Consider the following 20,432-nt stretch of genomic DNA (forward strand, 5'->3'; position numbering starts at 1 on the left):
TCTATTCATTTCTGTGTTTAGTATGACACCTGATATGAAAAAATTATAGACATATTTTGAGGCAATGAGTGATACTATCCTTCTCCAGAAAGGATTATCTCCCCCCACCATTTCATTCACTCTTCACCCCCTGCCTTTGGCAATTATCATGTTTTCTGTATCCATGAGTTTGGTTTTTTAAGACTACACATATAAATATGATATAGTATTTGTCTGTCTGTGTTTGACTTCCATCATTAGTACAATGCCCTTAAGGTCCATCTATCTTGTCTCAAATGACAGAAATTTCTTTCTTTTTTAATGGCTGAATTTTGTATATAGAGAGCACACTTTCTTTATGTGTTGATGGACACTTAGGTTGTTTTCATGTCTTAGCTTATAAATAATGCTACAATAAACACGGAGAGCAGATAACTTTTCAAGATAGTGATTTCATTTTTCAGATAATTGCCTAGAAGTAGAGTTGCTGAGCTTAATGGTAGTTCTACTTTTAATTTTGTGAGGATCCTCTGTACCGTTTTTCATAGTGGCTGAAGTAATTTATATTCCCACAGCATATAAATGTCCACTTGTCTCCATATCCTCACCAACACTTGTTATTTCTTGTCTTTTTGATAATAGCCCTTCTAACAGATGTGGCATACAGAAAGGATGATTATCTTTCAATTCTAGCAAGCAATAAATGTAAGGAGAGCTTATGTTAAGCTAATTGGTTGCTTTGCTGGTTTGAATCTGGATCTATTTCATTTCTAAGGGCTTACAGTTCTCTCCTCACCCGTGCTTTCATTCTGTAGTCTAACCAAAAGGCAGGGTGTCTCCTCCTTGTTGGGGCCTGAGCTCCAAATATATATTTCTTCCTTCGCCTCTAAGGCTCCTGGAAGCTCTGATGATCTTCCAGGCTGCTAAAAGAGAATTGGCAGATGCCTCAAGAGGAAAGTCATGCTGAATGTTAGTATCACCACTTTATGTTTTTCTTCCTCATGGTGCATTGGCCACTGGACTATGTACTCACTACCTTGGCAACTCTAAAGCCATCAAACAACTGTTTTTCATTAATATTTTGTCCAGATTTTCTTTTTTTTCTCTTTTCATTAAGTAGTTTGTTCCAAACAAGCCATTTGAAAGAGTAACAATATAACAAGGAAAATGTAAAAAATCCCAACTTTTAATATAACTTAAATTGTAAAAATATATTTATTTACCATGTCGCAAAAATTTCAAGTGGATACAGTCTAGATTGTATGAAAACTGTTTATTTACTCGTTTTTATAGCTTTGTTGAGGAGTAACATTGTGTAACTTTAATGTTTACAAATTTTGATACACTTACTTACATCTTTCAAAGTGATTAGCACCATAGCCTTAGCTAATACTTGCATCACTTCACATGATTACCATTGATTTTGTGGCAAGAATATAAAAGATCTACTTTCTTAGCAACTTTAAAGTATTATTGACTATAATTATGCTATACATTAGATTTCTAGAATTTATTCATCTTGCATAGAGTTATAATTTAAAGTTTAAAAAGAAAAAGTTTGGCTGCTTCATAAAAATTAGTATTTTATGGAATAACAGACTATTCTAATGGTCTCCACAATAAATAAAAATTATGAAAGATAGAGAATATATTTTTGAAATAATATGAAAAGTAATATGCCTAATTTCAGTATCTGGATTTAGAGAAACAATGATTATAGTTTCTTTATAATATTTTATGTCTTTTGGTATTAGTTTACCTCAAAGCTTTCCATTTTATTGGCGTGAATTTGGTAGACATTTTCTTCTTCTTAACTGTTCCTTGTTTAATCTTATATTTTGCTTCATTTCATTCTGGTTCATTCATTCATAATCAATCTCATTTATTCATTCATTTATTCAGTATGTTTTTATAGAATTCTACATATTTTATCAATTTATTCTTAAAGCATTTTTTTAATATTTTTTTAATTTTTTTATTTATTTATTTATTTTAGAGAGGAGAGGGAGAGACAGAGAGAGAGAGAGAGAGAGAGAGAGAGAAGGGGGAGGAGCTGGAAGCATCAACTCCCATATGTGCCTTGACCAGCAAGCCCAGGGTTTCGAACCAGCGACCTCAGCATTTCCAGGTCGACGCTTTATCCACTGAGCCACCACAGGTCAAGCCTCTTAAAGCATTTTGTATGTTTGTTGATCCTTTTATTCAGATGCATGTTTGTATCTGTGTGCTAATACTTGATTTATATATTTTTGAAGCTGTTTTTCTGAGCTCTAAATTAGTGTTTTAATTTTATTTGAATATTTAGCTTATGTTATTTTAGTCTTTTAAAAAGTATGTGCTGCCCGACCAAGTGGTGGCGCAGTGAATAAAGCGTCAGACTGGGATGCGGAGGACCCAGGTTCGAGACTCCAAGGTCGACAGCTTGAGCGTGGGCTCATCTGGTTTGAGCAAAGCTCACCAGCTTGGACCCAAGGTCACTGGCTTGAATAAGGGGTTACTTGCCTTGCTGAAGGCCCACGGTCAAGGCACATTTGAGAAAGCAATCAATGAACAACTAAGGTGTTGCAACAAAAAACTGGTAATTGATGCCTCTCATCTCTCTCCATTCCTGTCTGTCCCTATCTATCCCTCTCTCTGACTCTTTCTCTGTCTCGGTAAAAAAATAATAAAAAAAAATAAAAAAATATGTGCTTTAAGACAATACATGTTCATTTTTTTTTTATTTTGCTTTATATGTATCTTTTATAAGCTACTTATCTGATTGTCTCAGTCCTCAATTAGGTGAATTTAACTTTAATTATGTGTGATATGTTTATTCTATTTTCTGCCATATCTGTCAGTCTTACCACATTATATTTATCTTTGAAGCTATTTATACTTTTAGTGTTTTTATTTCATATTTAAATCAATAGTATTCTTTGGAATATTTATTTTGCAGAATAATCTCGTTTACCCTGAGAAAAGTCTGTTTCATTATTATTACATCATGATTTCTCAGATAACATGTTACCAGGTACATTGCCATTCCCTCTTTGTTGACATAATATCTGACACTTGAAGTACAAGTAGAGAGTTCTGAAGCCAAAGATTTTAGTCATGGGCACACCAGAGTTAGAAAGTTGAAAATATGGGTATATATGGGCAGAGGCTTAATAAGTGAGCAGTCACAAGCAATAATAAGCCCTTTGTATACCCACCAAAGTAATCGGGGCTGAAATGGAACAAAATTCCAGTGACTTTTACTAGAAATCAAATATTTGATGGGAGGTTCACCAGGGCATTGACTATTCTGCAGAATAGTGTCAAAATTTGGGGTGAAGCGAACATGGTGAACTAAATTCTTATGGCCTCGATACATAAGGGATACAAATCTTCAAGCAGGGTAAAGGAAGTTATTGTCAATCACATGGATCTCAGAAGAGTAGGAATTTTTATACAAGTAAAAGGGAGTAACAATCTTCAATATGTAATGACACTAAAGATGCCATCTGTGCTTTTACTGATTTAGCATGGTGTAGGAGACTAAGCAGTCTCTACATGAGTGGGTTACAGGTCAGGGTAAAATGGATCAAGCCTCCATTTAAAGCCAGAAGATGATGGGAATTTTCACCATATAGGTTGAAAATGTGGTGGAACTTGTTATTATAGAGCTGAGTTTCCAGCTGGAAAAATAAAGAGACTTGAGCCTTAGCATAACGAAAAAGTCAGAAAGCTATATGGGGTTCTTCAGAGAAGTAGATGATTGTTGGGAATAATATATTGGAAAATGACTAAAAAGAATAGAACTGTGAAATGAGGTGGTTGACCAGGTGAATGATCCTCAACAGCTGGTGATGCATGTGGGTCTTAGCATCAGCCAAGTCCTGGATTTATTATTGCATTTCCAGAGCATAAAGACTGTAGATTTTGGAGTCACCTTCAATTTGAATGGACTTACATATACTTTTGAGAAAAAAAATTTTGTTACGGCTGCTCACATGTTGGTGTCCAAAAGGAAATGACTGGCTCCTGAATGCCGAGATCGGGGGTAGAAACTCTGAGGGTTGTGGCTTGATCTCTGTGTCATTGGGAAGTATGGCCTCTGATATTTTATAATAAGAGATGCAGCTTTTTTATATCTTAGTCAGATTTTTTATCAATTAAAATATGTTATTTGGTATGTGATCTCTATGAAAATTTTATATAGCTACCACTGTTGAATTCAATATATTGCTCACAAAACTTAGGGGATCAGGGAACATGCAGATACTCCAGTTCTTTCAGCCTTTTGTACAGCGCATTTTCACCAATGAGATAAAAGCTGGCTTTGCATCTCATTTGCATAATCAAGCAACTTTCTTTGACTTGTTGTTTGCTTTTCTGATGTTCTTGTTTAATAAAAAAATCAAATGCTTCTTTTTTCTATCACTCCATATTCATTTTGAAATAATCCCCTAATTTTTGTGAGCAGTATACCAGGCACTAACTGCTTAATCTGCAATCACTCATTTAATCCTCACCGCAATCCATATTATTGATTTAGTAATTGAAATATAGAAAGGTTAAATAATTTGTTCAGGGTCAACAACTAGTGAAGAGCAGAACTGAATTGGGCAGTTCTAGTGTCAGAGTCCTCAATTTTCCCCACTAACCAGTGCTTCCTAAGCTTTCCTAGTGATTAGAATCACCTGAGGTGTTTATGAAATATACTGGACATTGATTCAGTAACTCTGTTGGAACCCAATTATCATTGTTTGTGCTTCACTCAATTTTAGAAAACACTGTGCTGGTTAATGGTGCCATCCTTCTATCTCTATCTGCTGTCAGAGGGCCTGCTGTCATAGTGTGTTTCCCCTAAACTGTCTTTCCAGAGCTCCTGGCTCCTGACCATGAAAGACTCCTATGAGTTTCAACTTCCCTTCTATCCTCTTTGAGGCTTAGACTAGAGTTCTGCCTGGAATGGAATCGCATTGGATACAAAAGGAAAAACAACTTGGTTTCCAATAAATTTCCTGTTCCCTCCAATCTCCAATACTTTCTGTCCTTGGATTTCTGTTGGCTCCTGTATTCCTTGCTTTCTTTTACTCCAGCTGGCTTTCACATCCTTCCCTCCCTCGACCCTCTGTTCTTGTTTTTTTCATTAGCTCTGAACTCCTCCAAGTCTTCTGGCTTTCTTTATGCTTATTCACTCTGTGCTGTAACTTTCCCTGACCCTTTCTTCTCCCCTCGTCTGTTCCAAGTTTAGCTTTTATTTTGTTTCTTTAATATTTTTCATAATCAACTAGGGGGCTAGACTTGCAGACCCATAACTTTATGGGTCACTCTCATGTAACAGATGGTATTATAAGAGATAAAGCAAAAACACGTATTTGGATATTTTAAGAAAAATTCTGATTTGGACGTGATGGCCCAGCTTGCTTGTAGCCCTAATAGTAAAAGCAACACAGAATCTGTTTCCTCCTGCATGTCTCTGTATTATTAGCCTAAATAGGAGATGCAGATTGGCTATTATACAGGTGAGCCCAATTTAACTTCTGGAAATAGCTTTGTTTGGTCATGACTACACTTAAAAATTAAGTACATATGAATGCCTAAACAGGACTTGCCTTTTTATTCATACACATAGCTACTTTAGGCATCCAGATTATCTTCCCAAGCCTATGGATTTTTGATTTTGTGGTCTTCAATGGAAAGTGACATAGAGATACATCAATGAGACCACCCAGAACCTTTCTGAACATTGGCATAGTTTTTAACAGTGTAGTGCCCAGTCATAATCATTCAGCAGGCAGACACTTGTCTTCAAATTATCAGAAGTTTGCCATCTTCCCTTTTGGACAATCTCTCTTTTCTGAGTGATGAAAATTTATTCCTAGATGAATACTCGAGTGGTTATAAATTCTCCTGGATCTAACCATCTTGATGAGCAATTTTTGTTGTTGTATTCTTTTTTTTTTTTTTTCTGAAGCTGGAAACGGGGAGGCAGTCAGACAGACTCCTGCATGCGCCAGACCGGGATCCACCCGGCACGCCCAGCAGGGGGCGATGCTCTGTCCATCCGGGGCATCGCTCTGTCGTGACCAGAGCCACTCTAGCACCTGGGGCAGAGGCCAAGGAGCCATCCCCAGCACCCAGGCCATCTTTTGCTCCAATGGAGCCTCGACTGTGGGAGGGGAAGAGAGAGACAGAGAGGAAGGAGAGGGGGAGGGGTGGAGAAGCAGATGGGCATCTCTCCTGTGTGCCCTCGCTGGGAATCGAACCGGAGACTTCCGCATGCCAGGCCGACGCCCTACCACTGAGGCAACCGGCCAGGGCCTGTTGTTGTATTCTTATAGAAAACAATAATAACTGACAGATCTTATTCTTAAAACACTCATTCTAAAATCAGACTTTGATAAAGAGAATTTTATACAAACATGATTTTAAACATTCAGTTTCTTTGAAGTTTATATTTTGAAACATTTTTTCATATAATTTATATGAAAATGATGTAATAATAATAATAATTTCTAAAAAATGCAAAAAAATAAAAGGCTTTTGCTTCTGGCAATGATAAAGAGACCAGAGCTGTGAGTTCCAAATACACCTTAGATAGGAGGAGCCAATATTTTCTTTCCTGGTCTAGAGAGAGGAATAACTGTGCTCTGGCTGTCTCAATACTTGTCAAGTGGTGAGGACGATGGTGGGGAAAGATGGTTATGGGAGATAGAACCACTAGAACTTTCTGTTCCTAGGACACCGTCCAGGACAATTTTCGTTCTTAATTAATCTAAAAGCTCATTTCTTCATTCCACTTTTTGTTTGCATCACTCTTTTTGCATCTTTTCTTGCAAGTCAGTCAAAAACACACACTTGTAAAATGTTCTAATTCAGTGCAGAGGGAGTTAGTGATGATGATAATAGTTTTTGTGTGAGAGGTTCATTTGAGGTCAATTGGAATTTGGATAGATAGAAGGCATTCCTGGTCTTAATAAGATGATTGAAGATTTATGGGCAGAATTAAAAAATATGGTGAAATTTTGGAGAAGTGTTTATTTAATTATAAATATATATGCATATGAATATATACATGTTAATATATATTTGTATCTACTGTCTCTCTCCAAACACACATACACACACACACACACACATACACACACATACACACACATACACACACACACACATACACACACATACACACACACATCTGTCTCTATCATATATCTAATTTATTGTCACTTACAGAAAAAAATAATGTAAAGGCCTCTAATCTTAAAAATTGCCTCTTTTTATATTTGATTTGAAGATGGATGCTCACTCTTTGCAGTTTCTAAAACGTTTCTTATAAGTGTTTTTTCTTCTGTTTTTCACCTCTCTCCCTCTCCTACCCCAATTCTTTTTTGTTTTCTTATGTAGTGGTAAGTGGATCCATTTTTATTTTCTGCCTTAAAGCAGAGTTTTCTACCTAATATTTTTGAATAGATTGAAATATTTCTTTATTAAATAAATAATATTTGTAGTGCTAGACTGAAGTCTTCTCAAGGGCTAAAACAATTTACCTTTCTGTTTTGCTGAGGACAAATTCTTAGATACTCTTCAAATGTTTATAGAACTAAATAATTTGTATATATTAAATATTGCAAATATTCATAATATAAACTTCAGGTGACTTTAGCCAAATTCACTGACTTTCTGATTGGCAAAAATATGCATTTGACTTATCAAGGATATTTTTGTGAACTATAATTAGTGATTTTAGCTTTTAAATATTATTTTTCACATTGGACTTTAATGTATATTTTTAAATCCAGGTGCTAATTTGGAAGTTTGAACATCTATTTTTTTTGGCGAGGGTGGGAGGACGGGACTATTATTGTAAAGGTTAGGAAAGTAGAATCTAGCTTTTTATTTACTTTTCATTATTGTGTTTTTATTGAGTTAATTCATACAGGGTACAATATGCATCTTCTCATGACTGCATTTTGCAGAAAAAAAATAGTAGAAAAATTGAGGGGGGTAATGATATTCTCAGGATGAAGCAGTTTCTCTGTTGCAGTGTCTAATCTTGGTGTCTGGTTTCGAATTCAGTGTTTGAGCTGAATACTCCACTGATAGTAAGTGCATCAGATATCACCTGTGTACATGCAACCTCCCAGGTCACATTTCCTTGGTTTTGTGAAATAGGGAAATGCAGATGGCAAGAAACATCAACTGCATAAAAATACCTTTCATATAAGTTTCACTCTATGAAATCAGCATTTATAAAGTCTTTTTGGTGAACTTCATTAACAAGCAATGGGGTCTAGGAAGCTTGGCAAACAAGAAGGCAGGAAACCCCAAAGAGAACGTGTCTGTCAGACGTCTTTCCTTCTGGGGTTTCCTTCCAAATGTTTTTGGATCTTGAAGGAAGCGGAGTGGCTTTCTGCCACCACTTTCCTACATCTGTAACCCACTGGGTGTACAGAGTCTGGCATTCACTTTTTAAATTCTTTCCTCAATCTGTATTTATTTCACTGTGAAATAGAAGCCGATCATTGGTTAATGTTGAAGTCAAAATAGGAATCTTATTTTAGTTAGACACTATTTCTACTTTTTGAGGATTTTGATTTAAGGGCTGAAAGTTCTCTGATTTTTTAAATGCTGTGGCACAGTTCAAACCTTGCGTTTTAGAGAAAACTGTGGACTTGGTCAAACATAAAAGCTGAGGGCAATTTGGAGCTCTGTCTGCCTAGGTTTTAGAGCTGTACTTAAAAGACATTTTGCAAGATTTGTGGAGAAACAGATGTAGTATTCAGACTTTCACTCCTGAATGTCTGCTATCACTTAGATTCTATCACGATAAGATTTTAATATTTAATTTAATACAATTCTGCTGAATGTATGCTCTAGAAAATATTGAAAGGAAAACTTGAGCTAAAGGAGGTGAAACACGAGCCTTCATAAATAACCATCTCTAGAAAGCCAGATCTCTTAAATCATTTTGCTCTTTGAAGAATGTATACAGATGTTGACTTTTTGATGGGAAAAGCAGTGATAACGTGTGAACTAAAATGTCAATCATTCATCTTAATCAAAAACTATTATTTAGGCCTTGGCTGAGTAGTTCAGTTGGTTAAGCAACATTCTGGTTATGCCAAGGTTGTGGGTTCAATCCCTGTTCAGGGCACATACAGGAATCAATAAATGAATGCATAAATAAGTGAACAACAAATCATGTTTTTCTCTCTCCATCCCTCCTCCCTCTTTCTCTCTTCCCCTTCCTTTCCCCTCTCTCTTTAAAATCAATAAATAATTTTTTTAAAAGTATTATTTAGAAGCATTAATATTATTTTAGCATATCTGCTCTAAATTTGCAGCTGATGTACTGCATGGGTCAAATGCAGGAATATATGAGATACAAAATGCTACATTAATTGTTAATAGAGTATTATTAACCTGAGTTTGGGAAATTATAAAGCAATGGTAATGTCAACCACTTTTTATCAGGTAGCAAACTTATTCCCGTGACTTTGTAAAAGGCTATTTACATAACTACTGAACTCATACTTCTGCAGAAAAGATCCTATTCTCACTTTTAGTAAGTGGAAAGGAGGTGCAGAGAGTTTATGAAACTTCCTCCAGGACACACACCTGGCAGAGGCACTGGGCTTGAACCTGTGTCAGATTTCAAAGCCTGTCTTTCTTCCTTTACATCATGTCGGTCTGACAGATAGAAACTTCAATTATTAAAAGAATCGGTTTTTTACTCATTTAATATAACTTTTTAAACTCAACAGATTAGTAAAGTTCTAGATTAATCTATCACTTTAAGGAGGCAAACTGTAGTTGGTTATGTATGGGTTAAAATGCTGTAGTTCAACTTCCTCCATAGATGTTTTTGAGATCCAGCATTTAAAGTCTGAGATAGATGAACATGAATGAGCTGCTCTTACTTCAGGAACAGGTTGGCCAGGCTCTTTAAAAATGATTCTGTAGTTCTTTGTAACCTTTTATAATCTTTTCCATTCCCTCAGTGCCTACTAGGAGACCTTTTTTGAGCTACTTACTGAAAAAACAAGGGTTGTATAGGATATATCTGAGACATACATTCTTAGATTTCAGTAAGTAGTTCAAACTCAGGGCAAGTACAGTTGACTCAAAGTCTTACCAAAATGATCAGATTTATGTTAAAGATTTCTGAGTAACTGTTGTTGGAAAAATTATTTTGCTTTACTTAAACCGTTGCATCTTGATTTTTTTTTTTTTTCTAAAAGGCCATCCAAAACCATAGGATGTAGAGTAAAACTGCTCTAGAGTAAAGTAAATGGGATAATAAAAAAGTGACCTAAATTCACTGCTGAAGTGCTATTGTGAGATTAATAACAATCTTTATCAATAAGGCATGGGTTATGTGCAGCATAGAAAACAATCATTGTCTCTCATCTGTCACTGAAAGCACAAAGGTAAAGATGGTGGAACCAGCTGTATAGAATTGATCATAGAATACAAAGTATACTGGATGAGAAGGAAAACGTGATGAAAAGGCAGCCGTTCTCACAGCCACAGTGTGCCCTAAGAGAAGAACTTCAGGAGACTTCCATCTGAGAAGCAAATTGCTCAGGAACCACAGCCAGTTGCATTAGGGCTGAACATTTGAGTTCAGTGTACATGGTTACATGTGCAGCTACACGTGGCTTTGTTGTCCGTCCATTTCTGCTCAGAATTTCCAGAGACTGTGCTGAAAGTGTGGAATGTGGAGGTGGCCAGGAGGGCTCTATGGCCTGTGTGAGTAGCTTCTCAGTATTTCTGCCCACAGCAGCCGACTTTGTCCAGAGGGAGCCCTGATTTGATGCTGCACTGTCCACCTCTGATGAAGCCACCACACCCAGGATCTTTGTTACCAAATTCCCCTCCTTTTACCGACAGCAAGATCAAGAAAACACCGCTTCTCAAACTGATGACAAAAATATAGTGCTTGTCATTAACTTTGTATGAACACCTACGTACCTAGATGATGAAGCCATACACAAAAGTAGGTATCAGATTACACTGGGGAACAATTTTTTTTAATTTTCTGGTGCATGAGGTTTTAGAACTGTTTCCATATATTTCTGCAATGCTGATTCTAAACCTGAAATCCATTTTTTTTTGGTGCAAGCTCTAGTTTTTATGCAATTTAAAATTTTTTTTTTTTTACAGTTAATGGCATGCATTGGTTTTTAAATTGGAGTTAAAGGGCAATGACTCTTGGATTGAACATAACCACAAGGCAATTAATGTTTTACAAACATCACTTTTACATAATTGTAGTTGGTTTTAAATGTAAAAAAATATCTGATAAAAACACCCTCTTGTTTTGTTTTAAGATTGAGTCATGGCTTCTTCGAGTAGGCATAAATGTAAGAATAGTCCTGACACCTTCTGTTATATAGTGGCTGTTACACACTTCGACGTCAAAGGTGCAATATTTCATCATTTGTGACACGTGCATATATTGCCTATTTTCAAGTTCCCCTTGGAGATCAAGACAAGAATTGGGCTCTTCATATTGTGTGTCATAATTGTGAGGAAATGCTTCGTGACTAGACAAAAGGAAACCGCAAAGGAATGCCTTTTGGTATTCCCATGGTTTGGCGTGAACCTAAGGACCACAGCAGTGACTGTTTTTCTGTCTGATCCATACAAAGGGCATTGGCATGAAAAAATGGCATATGATCGCATATCCTAATATTCCTTCAGCAATACGACCTATCCCACACTCTGAGACACTCCCAGTTCCAGTTTTCAATGGTTTTATTTCTTCTAAGGACGAAGAAAGTGAACGTGGTGATCAAGTGTATTTTGATAAGATGCATGAGGAAACGGTTATAGAATCAGATGCCAAACAGTCATTAACCCCTCAGCAGTTTAGCCAACCTGAATTGAATGTCTTAGTAAGAGATTTGGGCCTATTAAAGAAAGCAGCTGAGTTATTAGCCTCCAGGTTTCAAGAAAAGAATGTACTTGACTGGTCAGCTAAAGTATCCCATTTCAGGAAGCATGAACAAATTTTTGTGGACATTTTTTTTCAAAGACAAACACTTTGTTTACTGTCATGAAATCAGTAGCCTTCTCAGCCAGCTAGGTGTTACCACTTACAGTCCAACAGAATGGCGGCTATTTCTTGACAGCTCTAAACGAAGTCTGAAATTTGTTCTTCTACACAACGGTAATGTTTATGCAGTGGTTCCAATTGGTTATTCAACTCATCTGCAAGAAGATTATAATGACATAAATATTGTCCTCGACTTTCTGAAGTATGAGGAGCATAACTGAACCATTTGTGTGGGTCTTAAAATGGTAAATTTCCTGCTAGGATAACAGAGAGGTTTCACGAAGTATCCTTGCTTTCTGTGTCTGTGGGACAGCCGATCTCGGGAGAAACACTGGACACAGAAGGAGTGGCTGAAACATGAAGCTCTGGTGGTGGGGATGCAAAATATTGTGAATGAACCTGTAGTTAATTGAAACAGTTTCATTTTTCCCCCACTTCACATCAAACCTGGCTTAATGAAGCAGTTTGTTCAGGCTTTGAATAGAGAAAATTGAGTGCTTTCAACATTTTATTTCTGCTTTTTCTGCCTTGTCTTTCGAGAAGATAAAAGCAGATGTATTAGATGGACCTCAAATTCGAACCCTCATACATGACAAAGAATTTGCCAGGAAGATAAATAAGGATGAGAAAGCAGCATGGCAGTCTTTTGTGGCAGTTACAAAGAACTTTCTTGGCAACAAAAAAACAGAAAACTGTGAACTTCTGGTTCAAAGTATGCTGTTGACTTTCCACGACATTGGATGTAACGTGGCATTAAGATTCACTTACTGAACAGTCACCTTGATAAGTTTCCCAAAAACCTTGGAGCTGTTAGTGATGAGCAGACTACTGCTGGAGCATCAAGTGAGATTGTCCTCAACAAGTACACAAATGAAAGAGCTACAAACGCCAAATTTTGCTTGAATAGAATTTAAATAAGTTTTGCGCAAATTTTATGATTAAAATAAGTGTTTTAATATGTTCTATTTCAAAATTCTAGACAAATTCTGATGCAATCATATCTTTTAATGTATTAGTGTATTTACTGCATTATATAAATTATTATATTTTCACAAAGATGATGCCCAAAAAGACATTCTACTTCATTATGTTAAACTAAATGTTGAAAATTGTACAATAAGATGAAAACCTAAAATCTTGAATTGCAAAAAACTATAGCTTACAGAGAAAAACTAATTCAGATTTGAGATCAGCACACTCGAATTAGGTAAGAACAAGTGTTTCTGTGGATGCAACAAAAATTTTGTTCCCCAGTGTTATTTATTCAAACTGCATGTAATAACTTTCTCCTATTTTCAGATTTCTGGTGTAGTTAGAGATGTTGTATTCTTTTTCCTTTTTATTGAATTTATTGGGGTGACACTAGCTGACAAAGTTATACAGGCTTCAGGTGGACAATTTTGCAACACATCGTCTCTACGTTGTATTGTGTGTTCTGGAGACATTTTCTATTAACCAATAGGGACAGTGGAAAATGAATGCCAAGAACTCTTCCTGAAAATTTAAAATCCTTCAGATGGGCTGAGACATGCTAAAAAATGATATTAAATTTCAGCAAGGAGAAAAAAATATGAAAAAATTAAACTTATGCCTAATCCCTAAGAAAATGTACAATTCTCATATACCACAGAAATCACAGAAACTGAAAACCAGAAAAGCTGAGTGTATTCTTACAGTTCTCTTTGTATTACAGTTGTGGCAGAGAATAGTTGTATTTGGTAAGGTGTGTGTTTTATCTTTGAAATTTTGGCTTTAACATTCCTGCCAGCATATATCAATAATTTCCTAGGATACTGTTTCATTTATTTATTAGTTATCACCCATTAACAGTTTGAATACTTTCCAAATGTTGATAAATTTTAGTTGTACTAATTTTCATGAGGGCAAACAATTATAGCTCATAAACTTATTTTAAATATATGTTTATTTATTAACATGCATCTGCATTTACACGCACCTGCTGAAAATGACAACGTTCATAGCCAAACATGTTTGTCACTGTATGAATGTAAGTTTTTATGCAGGTAAGTTTATGTCTATAAATATATATAAGTGCATATTTATTACTGTTGGGTAATTGATGGTATATGAAAGCATATTTTTTGGAGTTAGAATACTCTGAGAAATGACAAAATAGCCAAAATGGAATTAGGACCTGGAGCAGCTAAGGGCATTGTGTATAAGGCTGATATAATTAGAAGTGAGACAAGGCTGATATAATTAGAAGGGAGAAGCATTGACAAGGAGGCATGTGGGAGGAGCCATTGATGTAGGACAGTCTCCACAAGGGCCCATCTACCTGCCTTGTTGTCAATTGATTGCTCATCGTGTTTTCTGTCATTTTTGAGTATCATTGACACTTCAGTATATTACCTCAAATAATCTTTCAAATGATCATTGTGACTTATTAGATTTGTTATGATGTGATTTTTTGTGCAGTAGGATCTACTCTTACTATTGCTGGACCAAACGTGAGTTAGTTTAGGCATGATGCCCAATGCCTTCCTTCTATAAGGACTGAAAGGGACTCCTGAGGCAAGGTGGCTTGGGGGTGGAGTAGCAGACCCTGAGTCCTCTCCTGAAAAGGCACCTCCAATTCTCTCAAACTGCTCAGCTTTAAATGAGTGGCTGTGGATGTGTGCAGGTGTGTGTTTCTTTTAGTGCACTCTAATATCTGCAGGTGTCCCTGGTATTGGCATATTCTAAAATACCACTGGAAATTTCAAAAGGGATAGAAAAAAGGTTTAATGACTTGTGAAATGTGGAAAGGGATTTTATAGAATTGTTTGGGTTTCTAGTGTTATTGTTTAAATTTTCATTATTTACTGTAGTGTATGCCGAGAAGACCAATTTGGGTGGTCCAAGTGAGGAAATATTATTACACTGAAACATAAAATAGTGGTCATTGAAAGGAAGGCATTTGAAAGTGCTGCTCAAGCTTTGGAATTATAATGGATGTTAATGTAAAAATTGGAGTTTTAATTTTATTATTTTTATAATATTTGAATAGAGGGATTTTATTGATTTTGTAGTTGATGGTGGTGGGCTGTTACTTAAGCATAATCATGCGTTATTTTGAACGTTGGTTTAAGCTAGACCTGTAGTTCTCAAATAGTGGTCCTTGGAACAGCAGCATTAGCAGCATCTATAAGCTGGATGAAATACACAGTATAGACCCAAACTGACCCAGTGAATCATAATCTCTGGGTATGGCCCCAGTAAACTGTTTTATCAAGCTCTGTAGGAGATTCGTAGTCACATTAAAGTGTAAGAAATGTCGATCTATAGTACACGACTAAAGGCCATTATTAAATACACAGGAAATGACTTGAAATGAGAAACTCGCTCAGTTTTATATTGTAGGGACATTGTTTCTTATATCAAAGAAAAAGAAGAAGAAACTACTGTAACTAAGATTGTAGAACAAATAAGATCAAAGTTTAAAAAATTACTTTTATGAAATAGTTTAATTATATTCAAAGTTGTTATTAGGAGTTTCAATGAATAATCTTTATAATGATTGCATACTATTAGTTTAGAATAAGAAGTTTATTGGGATATTTTAGTTTACTGGATTAACTAAAAATGTTGAAATGCACAAAATAAAATCAAACTTTATTGAGCAACCTGAAGAATTTTGTTAGAGGTTAGGTTTCCAAATCGAAGCTTAGTTTGCTTAGCTGGAAGGCATAAAGACTAATTAGTCATTGTATATAACCTGTTCATTAACTATTCCTGAGGGTAAATTAAAAATCAGCCTCTATGATTTATTTTTTAATAGAAATTGAAAAGAAGAACATTGATTTATTTCCTAAAATGGCCAATAAAGGTTGCATCCAACTTCAGCAGAACAGTGCAAATTTTTTTCTTTGTTGTGATGTTTCAGTCTGCAGATGTTAGCTGTTTTTGTGAGGAAATAATGGTGTTAGCTATGAGTTTTCTTGGAAAGAAAAAGCTTAAAAGCTTTGGAGTGCTGGCCTCATAGTCTGCACAGCCAGATGAACATGGATGGAATGTTAGGTGAAGTCCATGGGGAGTCATTCCCCGGAAGCATCTGGAAGGAAACAATAAGTGACTGGAGGGTGTACTTTTCAGGCAAATGATTAAGAGGCGATTAAATGAAGGTGTTAGGATGTGAAGGAGGGAAGGAAGTACTGAAGATGTATATATAATATGGAACGGAGGGATTATGGAAAAGACTTAACAGAATGAACTGTAGATCACAGCTGAACTTACACAGAGCTGGAATTGGAATTTGGACACAACAGCTTATAGGTATCACATGAAATAGAACATGAGATTCACATAGTACAGAACATTCTGGGACTTTTTTTTTTTTTTTTTTTTTTGAGCAATAAAGGACAGTGATGATGCCACTGGAAATCATTTTTTTTTTGTTTTAAATTTTTTTAAAAGACTTTATTTATTCATTTTAGGAGAGAGAGAGAGAAAGAGAGAGAGAGAGAGAATGAGAGAGAGAGAGAAGGGAGGAGCAGGAAGCATCAACTCCCATATGTGCCTTGACCAGGCAAGCCCAGGGTTTTGAACCGGCAACCTCAGCATTCCAGGTCGACGCTTTATCCACTGTGCCACCACAGGTCAGGCTGGAAATCATTTCTTAGACTTGGAAAGACATCCTGCTAGTACACCTTTATGGTCTTACTCTGATTATATTGGCCCTACTTCAAAGATCTAAGAAGGCTCTGGGCTTTGGAAGTAGAAATCTAAGCCTTTGATCAAATGAGTAGTTTTACTTTAGCAGTTTGCTACTAAACTCATTCATAATGTATAAAGACAGTGTTACTTTAAATTGCTTTACAGAATTATATCTTCCTGCCCATTTCTCTTGCTTACAGATAGTTCTCCACCCCCAATTATGAATGAATGGATAAAATTCTGTTTGGCTTAGATGATTTGGAATGAAAACTAGTTTATTTTTTCCCAAGAGGCTCATGTTTATCCTTAAGAACAAAATCTACTTTCTTCCGAGTACACGGTTTTCTTCCTGTTGCCAGCTATTTGAGCCACTGGCAAAGTGAGAAATTAGAGGAAGATAAGGCAGCATAGAGAAGCTAAAGCCCTACTCTAGCTCCAGTCATCCTTCCCAGCAGTCACTTCAAGATCTTATCTTAATGAGTGACGATTCTGCAAACAAAAGTCTCCAAATCAAATAATTTGATTTTATTAGCCAGTATACTTAAATACTATAACACACACCTTCACATTTTTCATGGCCTAAGATAACGGCCGGTGGTTTTTTTTTTTTTCTCAAGTCTAATGTGGATGGTTTAGTCCTTCAGGGACCATATAGGGACCCAGGGGTCATATAGGGACCCAGACGCCTCCATCTTGTGACCCTGCCCCCCTTCCTCCTGTAGGTTCTTTGCATTTTGCTGGAGGATGGGAAAAGAGAACATAGGAAAGTCTTACCACTTCACTCTAGAAATGACACACTTCTGCTTGACAACATCGTCCAGAGCTCCCTGGAATTGTCAGACTCAGATGTGACGGTGGCAGAGATGTGTGCACTGTCGTCTCTGTCATATAGAGACTAACCTGCCGCCTCATCTCTAGGCAGGCTCTCTTTCTAGATTATACAAATATGTAAAACTACTTGGCATATTCAAGGACAAACTAACTGGGCAAATTAAATAGAGGGCTCTATATAATGTATTTGTTCCACAATAAAACTTGAAGACAAAATGTCCCATTTAGTTTCATTTAAATATCTCTCTGGCCTGACCTGTGGTGGTGCAGTGGATCAAGCTTCGACCTGGAATGCTGAGGTCGCCGGTTCAAAACCATGGGCTCGCCTGGTCAAGGCACATATGGGAGTTGATGCTTCCTGCTCCTCTCCCCTTCTCTCTCTCTCTCTGTCTCCTTTAAAATGAATAAATAAATAAAAATAATTAAAAAAAAATATCTCTCTGGCCTCTATTTCGGTTGCCTTGGTGCATCTCTGGCTCTTTAGACTAGCATTCCCTTAGGATGATTTCATCAAATGGGTCTGAGAAGTCAAAAACTAAGGAATTTGGCCCTGACTGGTTAGCTCAGTTGGTTAAGAGCATCATCCTGAAACAACAAGGTTGTGGGTTCGATCCCAAGTCAGGACACACACACACGGGAAGCAACCAAAATATGCACGACCAAGTGCAACAACAAATGCTTCCCTTCCCACGCCCCTCTCTCCCCCTTCTTCTGTTTCTCTAAAAAATCAGTAAAAGTTAAGCCCTGGCCAAAAAATAGTTCCGGAGTGTCATTCTGGAGCACGGAGGTTCGAGTTCGATCCCCCAGTCAGGGCACAGACAGGAGCGGCTTGATGTTCCTGTCCCTGTCTCCCTCTCTCTGCCTCTCTCAAATCCAACAGACAAAAACCAGGGAATTCTAGATTGCTACAATGTGTCTTACGGTTGGTTCTGATGCGGGGTAAAATATATGGGAATGCCTACCTGCCCACACCTTGTTCTGTGCTGCCTCTGGGTGAAAACAGCAGAGATAGCCAAGCCCCTCCTGGTCTGACGGATCAAGGACTAGGTTAAGCCGATGTTGATGAGATGAGGGAAGGAACAGCAGTTTGGCTACTTCTGAGGGTGATAGGGTCTTTTGGAGATAGAAATAATTTTTTTTCCTTTTTATTGAATTTATTGGGGTGACAATGATCAACACAATTGTACAGGCTACAGGTGCACAATTCAATAGCCCTGCATCTGTACACTGTATTGTGTGCTCACCATCCCGAGTCAAGCCTCTGTCTATCACCAGGAATCCTCTCGATACTCTCCTCTGCCTCCTTGTCCCCCCAGCAATCGCCACACTGTTGTCTGTGAGGTTTTTTGTTTTTGTCCATGTGTTTTTCTTCCTCCCTCCCCCCTTTTTTTTTGCTCAGTTCCTCTATCCCTCAAAGAAAAAATTTTTAAAAAGTCAAGAAGCAGGGTTAAAATAAAAGCTCCTCTTTCCACGTTGCCTGGAGCTTACCCTCATTTCCAAAACATGTTCTAAAGCAGCATAGGAACTGGAAAGGGCTCAGCCTTTGGGCGTCCACAATCTGAGATTGCGGCGTTCCGGAGGGGTTGCTTTGGTACTCTTTTCGGTCATCATAATCACAGAGGGACTGTGAGAGTTATATGCAGGGGCAGAGATAGGAGCCTTGTTTTATCATTGGGAAAGCTCTATATTCCTATAGGGGTGGAAGGCATGTAAATTTTAATTAAATATGTATTGGTTCAAAGTACCTTTATATAGGAAAGTTACATGAGATAACCATATAATTATGGTCCAAATATCTGTGCTTCAAGAGTAAAAGGGGGATGGTATTAATTATCCTGGACAACGGGTAGAAATCAGGATCACCTCAGAAAAAAGAAAGGTGTGGCTACCATTCTTTCAAGACAATGGTTGCATTCATCTAACAATAACTCTTCAAAGTATTTAATACCCCTCACTTTAAGAATATTTTATGCTCATACTCAACCTACTATTTCAGTTAATTCCTGTGTTAAGTAAAGATCAACAGAAACCCTAATCTTTGTAGAGTAACCCTTTATGGAGTAAATTGTAACATTGCCCATTAGTTCTCTGTACTCAAGGCTATTTTCAGTGTTTGTTACCTCTTTCACCCTTGCTATAAGCTGCTGCTTTAATCACATTGCAGGCTTTTTAAAGCAAAGTTCTTTATCTCCTTCAGTGGAACCTGAAGCAGGACTGTGTCCTCTAGTTAGATTCCAACCAAACCCTGAGTAAGGCGGGAGTAGTAATTTAGATTGACACCAACAGGTTAAACTTTTATCTTAGTATCTCCTTGGTCCCATGCTCAAGTTGAGACTAGAAGGTTGTGGAATGAATTAGGCACAGTCTTCAAGCATATGAAGCACTTTTAAGTACAGTATGGGTACCAGCTGTACTCCTCAGGCACCGCAATTTATGGAGTAACCCTGTACTCCCCGGTCTATGGAAGACATTTAAGTGGCTGGATTTTGGCTCGCATGGAATGAACGACTCACACACACATGATGTAGTTAAGAAGGATCAGAAATTCTGCGGCCCGAGACCACCCCTCAGCAGCCTGCTCACATTCCCAGCATTAGAGACACCTCTGGGGTTCAGGATATACAGCACCTCCAAAATGAAATTGGCCACCTGGAAAGGAAAGGATAATAAAGCCAGTAGCACCCTTATCAGCGGGGTTCACAGCCCTAAGGAAACAAAACATAAGTTTTAATTAGAGTTGGGGCTGGGAGAGGCCCCTGTGTTGGAAGCAGAGCCAGGTGAGGAGTTGAGAGAGAAGCAGCGCCCGGGGTAGCTCATGGAAAGTGCGCCTGGGAGCGCAGAGGGGCCGCCAGGCAGCCCGCTGTGCAGCTCCGTGCTGGGGGCGGGCCTGAGGTTAGCTGTCACAGGCAGCAAGACAGAGCCCACTGGT

The 20,432-nt window shown here is 37.4% G+C and overlaps 1 protein-coding gene across 6 annotated transcripts in view; it reads left to right on the forward strand.

Annotated features, from left to right (window-relative positions):
- HMGCLL1 (3-hydroxy-3-methylglutaryl-CoA lyase like 1) overlaps positions 1–20,432 on the forward strand; it is a 323,420-nt gene that overhangs the window by 142,758 nt on the left and 160,230 nt on the right. Inside the window, exon 1 of one of the 6 annotated variants that reach the window (XM_066359174.1) lies at positions 12,655–12,763. The exons of the other annotated variants lie outside the window; for them this stretch is intronic. Within the exon in view, the coding sequence (XP_066215271.1) occupies positions 12,731–12,763 (33 nt within the window). The 5' untranslated portion in view covers positions 12,655–12,730. Of the gene's footprint in view, positions 1–12,654; positions 12,764–20,432 lie in introns of those variants that run through there. 6 annotated transcript variants of the gene reach the window in all.

The sequence above is a fragment of the Saccopteryx leptura genome, chromosome 1, assembly GCF_036850995.1.
Source record: "Saccopteryx leptura isolate mSacLep1 chromosome 1, mSacLep1_pri_phased_curated, whole genome shotgun sequence".
Taxonomy (NCBI): Eukaryota; Metazoa; Chordata; class Mammalia; order Chiroptera; family Emballonuridae; genus Saccopteryx; species Saccopteryx leptura.